This window comes from Ornithodoros turicata, chromosome 3, assembly GCF_037126465.1.
Source record: "Ornithodoros turicata isolate Travis chromosome 3, ASM3712646v1, whole genome shotgun sequence".
NCBI classification, from domain to species: Eukaryota; Metazoa; Arthropoda; class Arachnida; order Ixodida; family Argasidae; genus Ornithodoros; species Ornithodoros turicata.
The window spans coordinates 99618625-99634132 of NC_088203.1; the positions used below are offsets into that span (position 1 = coordinate 99618625).

Below are 15508 nucleotides of genomic sequence, written 5' to 3' on the forward strand. Positions count from 1 at the left end.
ATTTATGAATTAATTCATTAATTACATGCTTTCTAGGAAATACAAGATAGCAGATTTTTAAGTAGTCATTACACGCATCGCCTCTGAGACCTGAACGTATTGTTTGGGACATGGTTGTCTAAAATATCTCGCCCGTGATGGAGCGGTCCCCTACCGGAGGTGTCACACAAGAATGAACTGTACCGCAACCAGGCGGCCAAGTACGGCCGAGGGAACGCCTACCACCATCTATATACCACCATCACCGACATCATCTAGGACACGAAAGTGCTTCCCAAGGTCCCATAGTTGCATCTTGGATTATCCCATCTGAGCTTCCTCTATATCCCTATGTGGTGAAGTTCATTTTTAAGAGTGCAAGTACGTAGTTTTCCGAAAACACCCTGTATAGTTGTGTCGTCACACAGTCCTCGACGCGGCGGCGCGTGGATAGCCCTGTCGACACATCTACGCTTCGAAAGGTCCGTGTACTGGAATGCCCGTGCATCGAAACATCTATGTACCGAAACGTCCTCTACCGAAATGTCCTAAAGCAGAATTCTTGCGACCCAGCCGTGCACCTACGTCTTGGGGCGTCTCCAGGTCCTAGGGCAACCCCAAATGTCCCATGATCCTCACGCTTTGGGGAATAGATTTTCAATAGGAAGATTAACCCTTTTAACAGCCGCTATTGCTCCCGTGGTCACTTACCGTTCGCTGAGGAACTGACTGAAAGCTGGGGAGCATGAAGCGAACTAGGTCGGGGACCTAGAGGAAGAAGAGGAGGCAAAGGAAGAGAAAGCTACGTTCTGGATAGATTGACAGTCCCCCATACGTGACCCAGTGTAGACAAATAAACGCCGGTTAGTGTTAGAGGGCTACATATACAGGGTGTCCCAGAAAACGTGTCATTGAATTATAATAAAAATACTACGCCACCTAGAATCATGCGGTCAACAGCATTTGTTCTTATTAGGTTTTTGCCACCTCCTAATTGTGAATGTCACGCACTCCAAGTTTAATTATGTTAACATTTGCGAACTGAACTCGGAAATTTGCAAAGTAAAGGTCACTTTTTTACCCCACCAATATGAAGAGCGTGCCGATTCACTCAAATTCATGATAATTCACAGTGATATTCACGAGCTATCCCATCGGAAAAAATAACCGAATATCATGCTTTTCGGAGCCTTGGACCATAGCGCGCGATGACTTTTTGACGCAATCGCTCTCAGTGCGACGAAAGGAGGTTCCGAAGTCAGCCCACAGAGTGATAGAGAAAGTAACAGTTCCTAAAATTCGGGGAGGGAAAGCATTATCCCAGCGAAAGTCGGACGTGATAAGCCGTGCCTGTTTATCTTTTCTGCGATGTCGGGGAGGGCTGGGTTTCCAACCTCCTTTCGTCGGAGAGACAAAGATTGCGCTGAAAAATTCATCGTGCGCTATTCTGTGCGACCTCAGCAGAGCATGATGTTCGGCTATTTTTTCCGATGGGAGAGCTCCTGAATATCCCTTTCAATTATCATTAATTTGACTAAATTAGACACGCTCTTCACATTGGTGGGGTAAAAAAGTGACCTTTACTAGGAAAATTTCCGACTTAAGCTTGCAAAAATTTACATAATTAAACTTACGTTACATGACATTCACACGAGGAGGTGGCAAAAATCCAGTAAGAACAAATGCCATTGACCGCATGACTCTAGGTGCTGTAGTTTTTTTTATTATAATTCAATGACACGTTTTCTAGGGACACCCTGTATATGACTAGGGCTATGTATCATACATATTATGATACATACTCTCCGGCTTATTCCCGCGGTGGAACCAGCTCTTTCTGCAAAGGCAGGTTGGAATGACAAGTAACTGTCTTTGCAATCTGCCTTTCCAGAAAGAGCTGGTGCCACCTCGCGGAAAGCAGCGAAATGGAGTGGTTTTCAATAGCGGTGTGAAGTAAGGCCCTGTACGTGCTGTCCCCGTTTGTTCTAAAGGTTTAAGTGGACATAACCTGTACTTTATGGAGCGTCCGGTTTATTACCGGTATCTGTGCACGAGCAGTGAGCAAAAACTACACTACTACTACTACTGCTGCGGGTTCATTCGTCTACACCGAAACCGGAACAAGCTAAAATTCTCCCCCTTGTTGTACTTTGATTTGCACATGCGGAACGAACATGCCACTACCGTCTTAACTAAAAAGTCCCACAGGTTCACAAAATATTGCCTCTTATCGCAGAAATGTGCAACCCGATATAATGTGGATGACGGACGCCGAATGACAACTAGAGCCTTACTCAATATGCTCGGTCCCTATTGACTCAGTATTAGGAGGCATGTGACAACCAAACGCCGAGTCCCGATAGGATACGCCACCGTTTCGCGCATGCTCCGTTAATACTTTATGAAACAGGCTGTGGAAATTATAATTTGAAATGCTGAACTGAATGGTTATGCACAGCCACAGGTTTCGATAGCTGTAACTGTATTCCACGACCAAACACCTGTAGAATAATGCCTCGGTAGAATCAGTGCAGAAACTCACCAATGTCGGCTCTTCTTCGGTCGTTCTTTGTTCTCCGGGCCATTGCTCCTGGTATTGCGTATGGCTGTCATCCGGGAAGTCGACGACCTGCATGTTTACACTCGTCTTGTCGGTGTGGCACACAACCAAAGGCAACGGGCCACGGATCTATGCAATGGATGGATGAGAGGGTGGATGGTGATGTACGAAGTCGAAGGCCAAATTCGAATGGCACAACAGAAGGCACGATCACGAGGGCAAGATACAGCAGATCATCATCTTCCAACCTCCTGCTTCTTCCCTGTCCAAGCAAATGTCACACTGGTTATACACGTGTTCCAAACATGTATGACAACATGTCTTCAAACACGTATGGCGTATGTATAATGCTATGTCACACTGGTCATACAATTCTTGTTTGACAACATCGTTCGATTCAAACGCTTGTATGATTATACATCGCCTCGAACATGTGTCGTTCAAACATCGGTCACACTGGTTATACAACTACAGTGGGAGTGGCTTAAACACTGATGTATGACACACGTCAGTGTCACAGCAACCAATCCAGGAGTTTATATAACTTCCATTCGCGGACATCGCAATTCAAAATGTACGAAGACGACGAAGACGGGCCTGTACTGGCTGATTTTCGATTGTTTCATGCTCCATGTGCGCAGGCAAAGAGGTCGCCATTTTGAACGTACGTGCAACACAATGTCGCGAACACTGACTTACAACTTACTCGTGCAAAATAACTCACGCGCATCACGATGTCGTTGACACTGACCGTTGCAAACGTTTTCGTTTGCACGTTTCGTTTCGTTTCGTTTTGTTCGTGTCGTGGCGAATACGCCCGTTTATACAACTTGTCCATCACCGTTTTTCGGCAGTGCCCAAATACATCGTCGTGTGTTTGACAACATGTTGTCAAACATAGTCAGAGCGCTTGCTTGTATGACGGCACGGTCACACTGGGTATACACACGTGTTTTAAAACATGTTTTGCCGGTGTTTAAGCAGTGTGACCAGCACTGTATGGTCATACATGTTTAAGGGATGTTTGTTATACACGTTCGTCATACATGTATGACGGGATATAGATGGGTAGTGTGTGGGCAGTGTGACCAGCAGCACTGTGACCACCAGAGTGTGTGTCAGCTGTGTGACCTTGTCACACAGCAGTGTGACAAGGCATGTTTGTTATACACGTTCGTCATACATGTATGGCGGGATGTTGGTGTATAATGTATAACCAGTGTGATATGAGATGTAAGGCTGGTTAGGCGCGGGGGTGAACTTACATGTACCGGGTGTCTGAGTTAAATCCTCGGTCTAAATAATTCGTGAACGAGTGCACCGATCGAATAACTTTGTTTTTTATAAATAGCTGCCCGATACTACCTTCAGGCTGCGCACCTTGTTAGTGAGTGCGAGGCGCTCATTATTTAAATAAGTATTAAAACGAGTTCATTCTTGAGTGTTTTCAGTGCCCGTCTGATAGCGAGAGTACAGAGCACAACTTTACTTGTCTTGTCTTCAGGAATTGTCTTGTCTTTGCTATGACTTCTTGTCTTGACTTTAGGACTTAAGCATGTCTTTAGAACTAACCGCGTCCTAAACACAAGTCATCGTCCTATATTTTGAACATAAATATGTTTGAAGGTTGTACCAGAATGATTTGAATGTTTCAGCCTGTGTTTCACTGGTACCTGAGGTGGTACCGGGTAAGATTTTCAACTGCACGCTTTTCGTATTTATTTTGCAGTGGCCATACTATTACTTAATTTTCTTTAAAAAATGATATTTAGTACTGTACTGATATTTGGTATTGTACTCGGTTACTGATGTGCCGCTACGGAGTAATACACGTAAAAAATGTTCAAATTACAGTAAAAATCCGGCGACGATGTGTTACATTAGAGTAAATACAGCCTGAGCAGCAGCATTCCCTGATGCAGCATTCCGCCCCCATACAGGCGCGCAGCGTAACTTACGGTTACTTACATCAGACCTTGACGTCAAAATACGCTCTACCCAATATCTCATAGGCTCCACGATATCGGCAGAAGATCAGAGAGAGGCCAGGCCCTCTGCCCTGTCTGCAGTTGCCACCGCCACCACAATACCACCCACAGCTCTCCCCTCCTCAATAACGAGACAGGCGGCGCTTCCGAGACAGCATGCCAGCTCGTCTAATACCAGCTGTACCTATAGTACGATCAACTGCACTGTCCGCCTTCGCAACTCAATAACAATGCAACGCTCAGCAACCCAATACTACGCGAAACTCTCAATATCCAAGGCATTACAGCAGTCGACGTGAACTGTGGGAGTTTGTCGCAGCAGATTTATCCAGACCCCCCCCTTACAGCCCCCTAACGCCCCCAAATGTTCAGTGACGCCCCCTAACATTTCAGCTGTATATCCCCCACCCAACCCCCACCGCGAATGACAGGGAATGCAGCGTATTCGCCTTCGTCATCGCTTGTTGTGGCTAAGGTGACCTGTAGGAAATTTACTCCCAAGCACGACAGAGACATCAAATTGTGTAGAGTTCCTTTATAACGAAGTGAGCTATTACCAGAAGACACATTTGTGCGAGGGATTCATTGGCGAGTCCTTTGGGCAAGAAAAGGTTTCGCTGAAATGTTGTGAATTCATAAGAGGTACGTTGCATCTTTCATCCGAAGGCGGATGATCTAGCGCCCTCCGTTCTGGGAATTCCTTTCCGCACCACAGTAGACACCCGGAAATGTAGAAGATCTTGTCCTTCGTCAAATCCCTCACGTTGCCCAGAGTAACATGCGACTTTTTCGAAGCTTTTTTATATGCCCTCAACCGAGACGTAGTACCCATCGTGTCTGCTAGATACTCCAGGGGATAATCTTTGTAAGCTCTAGCTTTCGGAGCTTTCTCAATAGTCTCGTTGTGGCAACGAACGATCTTGTCGTATTCCGCAATACTTTTTTCGGTAAACCACGGTTTGAAATGCCCAGCACCGTCATAATTCCTGCCAGACGTATCGTAGCCGTGCATTAGTTCATGTGTCACGCCGGTGCCTAGGGTTCCATAGTTCACTTCTGGAGGTGCACCATACGAAAAGACAGGCGTGAGCAAAAGAGGGGTTCCAATGAATATGTGATTTACCACCGGTATGTAAGCACCATTGACAAGGAATGAAGGAAACGTGTATCGTGGATCCACGAAGGAGGAGTCGCTCAATATTCCATTCCAGTTGTGCTTTGTCCAAAACTTCCGAACCTGCATGTAGTCCTCAATGAAAGGTCCGTTTAGGTCAGGGAGATCTTTGAAGAACGCGTCTATTTTCAAGGCGGAGCTCAATTCCGGCGGGAAACCAATATCTCTTTTCAGCATAGAAAGTTTCTTCAGAGCTCCAACGCGAGTTGTCTCGTCGAGCCAATGTGAAGACTCGAAGGACTTCTTAATCTCGTCGACAATTGTCTGAATCATCTCCCTAGCGAGATTCAGCCTCGAACTGTTCAGTATGGAGAAGAAGAAACCCGAAGCTACAGTATTCGGGAACATTTTCACAATTTGGTCCAGGCACATAGGAAGATTCAGATAACCAGGCGGACCAATGTACGATGGGTTCAACAAGGAAGCTTTATACAGGTAAAGGGCAATCTTCCAGGCACAGAATATCCTTAATTCATTTGCCGTAGCATTCCTGAATTTGCCGAATAAATTATGGAAGAAATGAACATCGTTCACTGTCAAGTCTTTCGGAAGTCTCGAGTCTGTACTATCCTCCACGGCTTCATTCCACTGTTCTGACAGGGTCGTGTCGTTGTTTACCAAAAGGCCTAACTTCGACAAGGGGAACAGAAGCTTCTTGCTTTCTGAGGTTTCGCTGCCAGTGTACTTAACTTGCGACAGATCGGATAAATTATTCTCCACTGCAATGATCTCATTTGCGAGATCGCGGAGGTCTCTGGAAAGGATTGCCGATAAAATTAGCGTAATCTCATCTTTCCTCGCCTCTCGGTCTTTCGTGACGGCGTATTTTACCCAGTAGTCTTGCCTCATGTATAGTAAAAGCTGCTTGCCTTTTACCCAGCGTGCTTCTATTTCAAATATCAGGGGAATGTCGAAACCAAACATGAATTTCACCATAGCATGCAGTAGGTCGAATTGCATGTCACTTGCAAAAGTCATTCCTTGCTGCTTTAAAAACTGTCCCATTGCTTCAGTCGTCGTAACGTTATCAATATCCATGCAGTGCTGGTGGAAGGCCGCTACTTTTTGATATCCCGTTTGCCCTCTTGGGACCTTTTCGTCTTGTAAATGCCTGAGAATATTTAAGGTGATGTTGCGCTGGAAGACTTCCAAATTGAATGTCGTAGACAGATCATACCAGTGAGATAAAGACCTCAGAGCTCCGTTACAAACGTAACTGTAAAAGTTTTCGCAAGGATCTTTTTCTGTGTCCACGGACACGTCAATAAGCCAACGTATGTATTGACAATCTTCCGTATCACATACTTTGTCGGTGAATGGATGTTGCGTGATGCGTGTTGACATTGTTGCCTCGGAAGTCGTCTGAGGTATCTCTGCCGTTGACGTGGTGAGCCAGTGAGGAGTGTCTTCATAGTCTTCATAACTGGCATCGGGAAATGGGTACTTGGGCTGAAGTTTGGGTATCCCGACATACGCAGGGGTGGAGGTGGTGATATCTTCGCCGTCCGGCGTGTGTCTCCATTCATGACGTGCAACCCAATATGCTGCCCAAACGTCCCCAGAACAAGAGTCACAAGGAGTACCTTTCCCAGCAAGGCGTAAGAAGTTTCGTCCTCCTTTACCTGAAATTAAGAAAAATATACTTTGTTCAATCAGAATATAAAAGCACCTGGCCTTTTCGGGTTGAATGTCTTTCCCACGTAAGGATCTGTTTCGATGAACTCCGAGCTATTGCACGATACACGGTTACTTTTTTGTTAATTTAGTTTTTCCTCCATCCAAGAATGATTTGCTTAAACACGTATTGCTTGCAAATAACAGAGTGCAACAAAACCAGATGTGACATCAAGTGCGAATGATAGTTTAGCGTGTCTTAGAAGACTGTGGATAATGTGGTTCCTGGAGTACCGCGGCTACCGCACCGGATCAACTGGCGGGATTCTGAGCCATGCACGCTGTCATTCGTTCCGTTAAGTAGGATGACTTGATGGCGACGGAATCGACGCTCGGCTGACGTTCGCTCATATTGCTCTGAAGTGACATCTACACCAACCATGCGTACAAGTTGCTATTCAATACAGAGAAGACCGGTGCTGACTTCGTCTTCGTAGCAGTGCCATGTGACAAGACTGGAAGGTATGGCGAGTGTTTCACGAAAAGTGAGCCAAAGTTTTAAAACAGAATGGTGATGTAAGTGCTAGCAGATCAGGCCAGTGACAGGGAACCAGCGAACAAGGTTTATTCTACTGTCCCGCGCAGAATGACAGTGGGACGTGCTCGATGCACGGAAGTTGTAGTTTTCTTCACTTGCTAACAAATGGTGCATCGCACACCAACAACACGAACAGCGTAGTGTTACCAGCGGCGCGGGGAGCACACAAACATTTTTATTTTGCAATTAATTGATTAGTAAAATTAATGTGTCAGTTTCGTGTTCATTAGGATTAGAACCCCAATGTCAATGAGAAGGTTGGGAGATACAACGACACGAAACTTGCTCGGGATTGCAACAAATCGACGTGGGACTCGCCGCTGACGCGCCAAGAGCGTCGTATCATGGTGGCGCCCCCGAGCGTACGGTCATTGAACGAAGACTAGCCACATTCCTGACTAACATTTTGGCATTTTGGCTTTATTCCCTGCGCGTCTTTGATAAGTCCCGCGCCGATTTTATGTTTTTGTCGTTACGTTATTTTCAGTTCTTTTGTGTTACCACACCACATAGCAGGATTGCATAGTGTTACCACTGGTGACTAGTAACACTATCCAATCCTGCTATGTGGTGTGCGATTACCCATTCCATTTTTTAACTTTTCTCATATTTCGTGAACCACCCGTGTATACGACAGCGTGCGCAACCCACTCTGATAAGCCAAAGGTTATGAATATTTATGAATTAATTCATTAATTACATGCTTTCTAGGCAATACAATATAATAGATTTTTAAGTAGTCATTACACGCATCGCCCCTCAGACCTGAACGTATTGTTTGGGACATTGTTGTCTAAAATATCTCGCCCGTGATGGAGCGGTCCCCTACCGGAGGTGTCACACAAGAATGAACTGTACCGCAACCAGGCGGCCAAGTACGGCCGAGGGAACGCCTACCACCATCTACCAGCATCACCGACATCATCTAGGACACGAAAGTGCTTCCCAAGGTCCCATAGTTGCATCTTGGATTATCCCGTCTGAGCTTCCTCTATACCCCTATGTGGTGAAGTTCATTTTTAAGAGTGCAAGTACGTAGTTTTCCGATGAAAATTCTGTAACATCTAAAAAACACCCTGTATAGTTGTGTCGTCACACAGTTCTCAACGCGGCGGCGCGTGGATAGCCCTGTCGACACATCTACGCTTCGAAAGGTCCGTGTACTGGAATGTCCGTGCATCGAAACATCTTTGTGCCGAAACGTCCTCTACCGAAATGCCCTAAAGCAGTATTCTTGCGACCCAGCCGTGCACATACGTCTTGGGGCGTCTCCAGGTCCTAGGGCAACCCCAAATGTCCCATGATATCTTAAGACCTCAAGCTTTGAGGAATAGATTTTTTTCAATAGGGAATAGGGAACCCTTTTAACAGCCGCTATTGCGCCCGTGGTCCCTTACCGTTCGCGGAGGAACGAACTGAAAGCTCGGGAGCACGAAGCGAACTAGGTCGGGGACCTAGAGGAAGAAGAGGAGGCAAAGGAAGAGAAAGCTACGTTCTGGATAGATTGACAGTCCCCCATGCGTGACCCAGTGTAGACAAATAAAGGCCGGTTAGTGTTAGAGGGCTACATATACAGGGTGTCCCAGAAAACGTGGGATTGAATTATAGTAAAAATGCTACGCCACCTAGAATCATGCGGTCAACAGCATTTGTTCTTATTAAATGGTTTTTGCCACCTCCTAATGTGAATGTCGTGTCCTCCAAGTTTAATTATGTAAATATTTGCGAACTGAACTCGGAAATTTGCCAAGTAAAGGTCACTTTTTCACCCCGCCAATATGAAGAGCGTGCCGAATTCACTCAAATTCATTATACTTCACAGTGATATTCACGAACTATCCCATCGGAAAAAATAGCCGAATATCATGCTTTTCGGAGCACCGGACCATAGCGCGCGATCGCGCGACTTTTTGAGCGCAATCGCTCTCAGTGCGACGAAAGGAGGTCCCGAAGCCAGCCCACAGAGTGATAGTAGAAAGTAACAGTTCCTAAAATTCGGGGAGGGAAAGCATTATCCCAGCGAGAGTCGGACGTGATAAGCCGTGCCTGCTTATCTCTTTCTGCGATGTCGGGGAGGGCTGGGTTTCCAACCTCCTTTCGTCGGACTGACGAGGATTGCGCTGAAAAATTCATCGTGCGCTATTCTGTGCGACCTCCGCAGAGCATGATGTTCGGCTATTTTTTCCGATAGGAGAGCTCCTGAATATCCCTTGCAATTATCATTAATTTGATTAATTAGACACGCTCTTCACATTGGTGGGGTAAAAAAGTGACCTTTACTAGGCAAATTTCCGACTTAAGCTTGCAAAAATTTACATAATTAAACTTACGTTACATGACATTCACACGAGGAGGTGGCAAAAACACACTAAGAACAAATGCCATTGACCGCATGACTCTAGGTGGTGTAGTTTTTTTATTATGATTCAATGACACGTTTTCTGGGACACCCTGTATATGACTAGGGCTATGTATCATACATATTATGATACATACTCTCCGGCTATTCCCGCGGTGGAACCAGCTCTTTCTGTAAAGGCAGGTTGGAATGACAAGTAACTGTCTTTGCAATCTGCCTTTCCAGAAAGAGCTGGTGCCACCGCGCGGAAAGCAGCGAAATGGAGTGGCTGTCAATAGCGGTGTGAACTAAAGTCATGTACGTGCTGTCCCCGTTTGTCCTAAAGGTTTAAGTGGACATAACCTGTACTTTATGGAGCGTCCGGTTTATTACCGGTATCTGCACGAGAAGTGAGCAAAAACTACACTACTACTACTTCTGCTGCGGGTTCATTCGTCTACACCGAAACCGGAACAAGCTAAAATTCTCCCCTTTTTGTACTTTGATTTGCAAATGCGGAACGAACATGCCACTACCGTCTTTATCAAAAAGTCAACTCTACAGGTTCACAGATTATTGCCTGTTATCGCAGAAATGGCAACCCTGTAATGATGGATGACGGACGGCGAATGACAACTAGAGCCTTACAAAATATGCTCGATCCTATTGACTCAGTATTTAGGAGGCATGTGACAACCAAACGCCAAGTCCCGATAGGATACGCCACCGTTTCGCGCATGCTCCGTTAATACTTTATGAAACAGGCTGTGGAAATTATAATTTTAAATGCTGAACTGAATGGTTATGCACAGCTACAGGTTTCGATAGCTGTAACTGTATTTCACGACTAAACAGCTGTAGAATAATGCCTCGGTAGAATCAGTACAGAAACTCACCAATGTTGGCTTTTCTTCGCTCGTTCTTTGTTCTCCGGCCATTGCTCCTGGTATTGCGTATGGCTGTCATCCGGGAAGTCCACGACCTGCATGTTTATACTCGTCTTGTCAATGTGGCACTCAACCAAAGGCAACGGGCCACGGATCTATGGATGGATGAGAGGATGAAGGGTGATGTACGAAGTCGAAGGCCAAATTCGAATGGCAGAACAGAAGGCACGATCACGAGGGCAAGATACAGCAAATCTTCTTCTTCTTCTACCAATGAGAGAATGGCCGTGAGCCACTAAGGGAGATGGCCAGGACAAAAGGGGCTCTTCTTCTTCTTCCAGCCTCCTGCTTCTTCCCTGTCCAAGCAAATGTCACACTGGTTATACACGTGTTCCAAACATCTATGACAACATGTCTTCAAACACGTATGGCGTATGTATAATGCTCTGTCACACTGGTCATACAATTCTTGTTTGACAACATCGTTCGATTCAAACGCTTGTATGATTATACATCGCCTCGAACATGTGTCGTTCAAACATCGGTCACACTGGTTATACAACTACAGTGGGAGTGGCTTAAACACTGATGTATGTCACACGACAGTGTCACAGCAACCAATCCAGGAGTTTATATAACTTCCATTCGCGGACATCGCAATTCAAAATGTACGAAGACGACGAAGACGGTGCTGCACTGGCTGATTTTCGATTGTTTCATGCTCCATGTGCGCAGGCAAAGAGGTCGCCATTTTGAACGTACGTGCAACACAATGTCGCGAACACTGACTTACAACTTACTCGTGCAAAATAACTCACGCGCATCACGATGTCGCTGACACTGACTCGTGCAAACGAAAACTGTCGTGGCGAATACGCAGTTTATATAACTTGTCCATCACCGTTTTTCGGCAGTGCCCAAATACATCGTCGTGTGTTTGACAACATGTTGTCAAACATAGTCAGAGCGCTTGCTTGTATGACGGCACGGTCACACTGGTGTACACACGTGTTTTAAAACATGTTTTGCCGGTGTTTAAGCAGTGTGACCAGCACTGTATGATCATACATGTTTAAGGGATGTTTTTATACACGTTCGTCATACATGTGTGACGGGATGTTGGTGTATAATGTATAACCAGTGTGATATGAGATGTAAGGCTGGTTAGGCGCGGGGGTGAACTTACATGTACCGGGTGTCTGAGTGAAATCCTCGGTCTAAATAATTCGTGAACGAGTGAACCGATCGAATAACTTTCTCTTTTTTTATAAATAGCTGCCCAATACTACCTTCAGGCTGCGCACCTTGTTAGTGAGTGCGAGGCGCTCATTATTTAAAGTATTAAAACGGGTTCATTCTTGAGTGCCTTCAGTGCACGTCTGATAGCGAGAGTACAGAGCAACTTTACTTGTCTTGTCTTCAGGACTTGTCTTGTCTTTGCTATGACTTCTTGTCTTGACTTTAGGACTTAAGCTTGTCTTTAGAACTAACCGCGTCCTAAAGACAAGTCATCGTCCTATATTTGAACCTAAATATGTTTGAAGGTTGTACCAGAATGATTTGAATGTTTCAGCCGCTTCCACTGGTACCTGAGGTGGTACCGGGTAAGATTTTCAACTGCACGCTAGTAGTATTGATTAATACGGCTTAATAACGGTGCCCGTATAAGAACCATGCGGCATAAGAACCGTGCGCTATAACGACATCCTTTTTCTAATCCAAGATGGCCGATTCTAAGCCAACCCAATCCAGTTCTAAGCCAACACAATCCACTTGTAATCCAAGCACGAGCCAAATCCAAAGCCATCTGATTGGCCGCCATTAGCCCCCCACTTCACGTTGATTGGCCACCTTGCCCCCAACTGATCTTTGAATGGCTGACCGTAGATCCGCTCCTTTATGCTAATTAGTTGGCTTGGCTCCGCCCAGTTCACACTGAGCGGCCCGTGCTAAGCCTTGACTGATCATTGATTGGTTGACTGTAGCTCCGCCCCCCTTATGCTAATTACTCGGCTCTGCCCCCACTTCACACGCTGATTGGTGCACGCGTATCGCTGACCACAGCTCCGCCCCTTTATGCTAATTAACCGGCTCCGCTGATTGGTCCATTCTAAGCCTACTGATCACTCTCCCAGCCCCCATCTGATTGGCCGCCGCCGCCGCCGCCGCCGCCGATTGGCCCGTTCCAGGTCCACTGATTGGGGCCCGCTGAACATAGCCTTCATTAGCGCCGGCAGACGGCGCTGCGGCTTTATCTCGGATGTTCAAACTTACCCAGGCTAGCGGGTGGCTAGCCTTCACCGGCGCCCGCCAGATGGCAGCGTCTCCACTGCGGCTTTATCTGAGATGTTCAAAGTTACCTTGTGGCGTCCGCCCACTTCATGCTGATTGGTCTGATTCAGACGTCTAAGCCTACTGATCACCCTTCCAATATAAGCCTGCCGATTGGCCCGTTCTGAGCCCACTGACACCGGATGGTGCAACCCTTTACTGGCTCCGCCCACTTCACGCTGATTGGCCCATTCTAAGCCTACCGATGGCTGGTCCTGATTGGTCCACGCTAAGCCTACTGAATGGTGATTGGCTTACCTGTCGCTCCTAAGCAGCTTCAGACAAGACACACGGCAATTGTTGATTTCAACCTTTATTTGGTACAACAGCCTCCTGGTCCAGCTGTGGGTAGGTTCAGCTGCATCAGAGAGATCATTGGTCCATAATTCCATGTGGACATCTCTCACCCTAACTCAGCTCCCTCGGTTGATTCCAACTGTTATTGGTTCATCTGACTGCACGTGGCCGCTCACCCAGCTCCTTATTGGTTCTAGTCGGTCACCGCTCCCTCATAGGCTCCAACTCCGATTGGTCCATCTAACAGCAAGTGGTCACTGCTATTGATCCATTGAACCGCAAGCCACTCATTGGTCACTCACACTCATCTCTAGACGAGATAAATTTAACGTGTTGCCGAAACGTCTTCGTCGACGCGGGTGACCCTTTCTTCGAGTTTTAAGTAAATTTCATTCGGAAAATATTCGTAACTTTGCATTATGTTATAGTGTATATAGAAAATATCAATCCATTGGATTAAATTCTCTGTCATCGTGAAGGAGTGCTCGTCAAAGTGAGCGAATTAAAGCTTGCGTATTGTGAAATTACACATTCTACAACACTGATCATAAATCGCAACACTTGTTCAAATTGTGATTAAACTCTTACTGATGTGTGGTAGTCACCACTTCTCCTGAATGTGGATCGATAAATTTTAGCAATTAATCCACAATCATATATCTTGTATAGTATGTGTGAGTATATGCACAACTTTTTAATCTATATCTTTAGAAATATTCGTAACTTTTAATATCCACGACATAAAGAATTCGCATTATGTTATAGTGTATATAGAAAATATCAATCCATTGGATTAAATTCTCTGTCATCGTGAAGGAGTGCTCGTCAAAGTGAGCGAATTAAAGCTTGCGTATTGTGAAATTATACATTCTACAACACTGATCATAAATCGCAACACTTGTTCAAATTGTGATTAAACACTTACTGATGTGTGTAGTCACCACTTCTCCTGAATGTGGATCGATAAATTTTAGCAATTAATCCACAATCATATATCTTGTATAGTATGTGTGAGTATATCCACAACTTTTTAATCTATATCTTTAGAAAAATGCAAGAAATATCGTGCTTTTCCTATCCAGTCATACAAACGGACAACTGTGTTGACAAAATATTTATTTATTTGTTCCGCACTCCAATCGGTTGCTCGTCAAAGACGCCTTTTCTTCTTCTGTTTCACTCGATCTTTAGGGGACAGCCATCCGGTTCGTACATGATACGACAGCATTCATTCCAGAGGTAAACTAAGACGTGCAGCAGATGAAGAGCTTGAAGAATATCTATGCCCGCGATGTCTCTGTAGCCATATCTCTTTAGGACTTCGCGTGATATCATGAATAGGTTCGCATCTCCTTTTTCTAGCTCAATTTCGTGGTATACTCGTAGGATCTCGTCCATGGCATCGTCTACCCTGTCGATGGTGGTGAATCGTTTCCGATGAAAGCTTCATAGAGACCCCAGCGGTACTGCTAAACACTGTATTCACAACACTTTAGCGAGGATGTCTTCTAACGTGGAGACAACACGTTCATTTCCCTCGATGACGGTAATGTCCAAGCTCGTGTGGTTCTTTTTCCAGTAGTCGCGCACCACGGGGATGGAAAACCCGGCATTTATGATTGTCTCGTCGATGGGTTCTCCGTTTCTATATCGCTCCAGCAGTTCCAACTTGTATCTCACAAACTGTCTTATTTTATGAGTACTCCGCACGGGAATAGCTCTCAAAATGTCACTAAAATCAC

At 45.6% G+C, this 15508-nt stretch overlaps 3 protein-coding genes across 3 annotated transcripts in view; all 3 read right to left on the reverse strand.

Annotated features, from left to right (window-relative positions):
- LOC135388977 (neprilysin-1-like) overlaps positions 1-2651 on the reverse strand; it is a 20972-nt gene extending 18321 nt beyond the window's left edge. Inside the window, exon 1 of the mRNA XM_064618868.1 lies at positions 2522-2651. Within this exon, the coding sequence (XP_064474938.1) occupies positions 2522-2614 (93 nt within the window). The 5' untranslated portion in view covers positions 2615-2651. The remainder of the gene's footprint in view (positions 1-2521) is intronic.
- LOC135388978 (neprilysin-1-like) overlaps positions 1-11157 on the reverse strand; it is a 14726-nt gene extending 3569 nt beyond the window's left edge. Inside the window, exon 1 of the mRNA XM_064618869.1 lies at positions 11148-11157. The gene's annotated coding sequence lies outside the window, so the exon portion shown is untranslated. The remainder of the gene's footprint in view (positions 1-11147) is intronic.
- Positions 5081-11239, reverse strand: LOC135389764 (neprilysin-1-like). Its single transcript, XM_064619795.1, has 3 exons — positions 11148-11239; positions 7371-7429; positions 5081-7323 (listed from the first exon to the last, which is right to left on the reverse strand). The coding sequence occupies exons 1-3, from the start codon at positions 11237-11239 to the stop codon at positions 5081-5083; spliced, it is 2394 nt and encodes a 797-aa protein (XP_064475865.1).
- Between the last annotated feature and the right edge of the window lie 4269 nt (positions 11240-15508).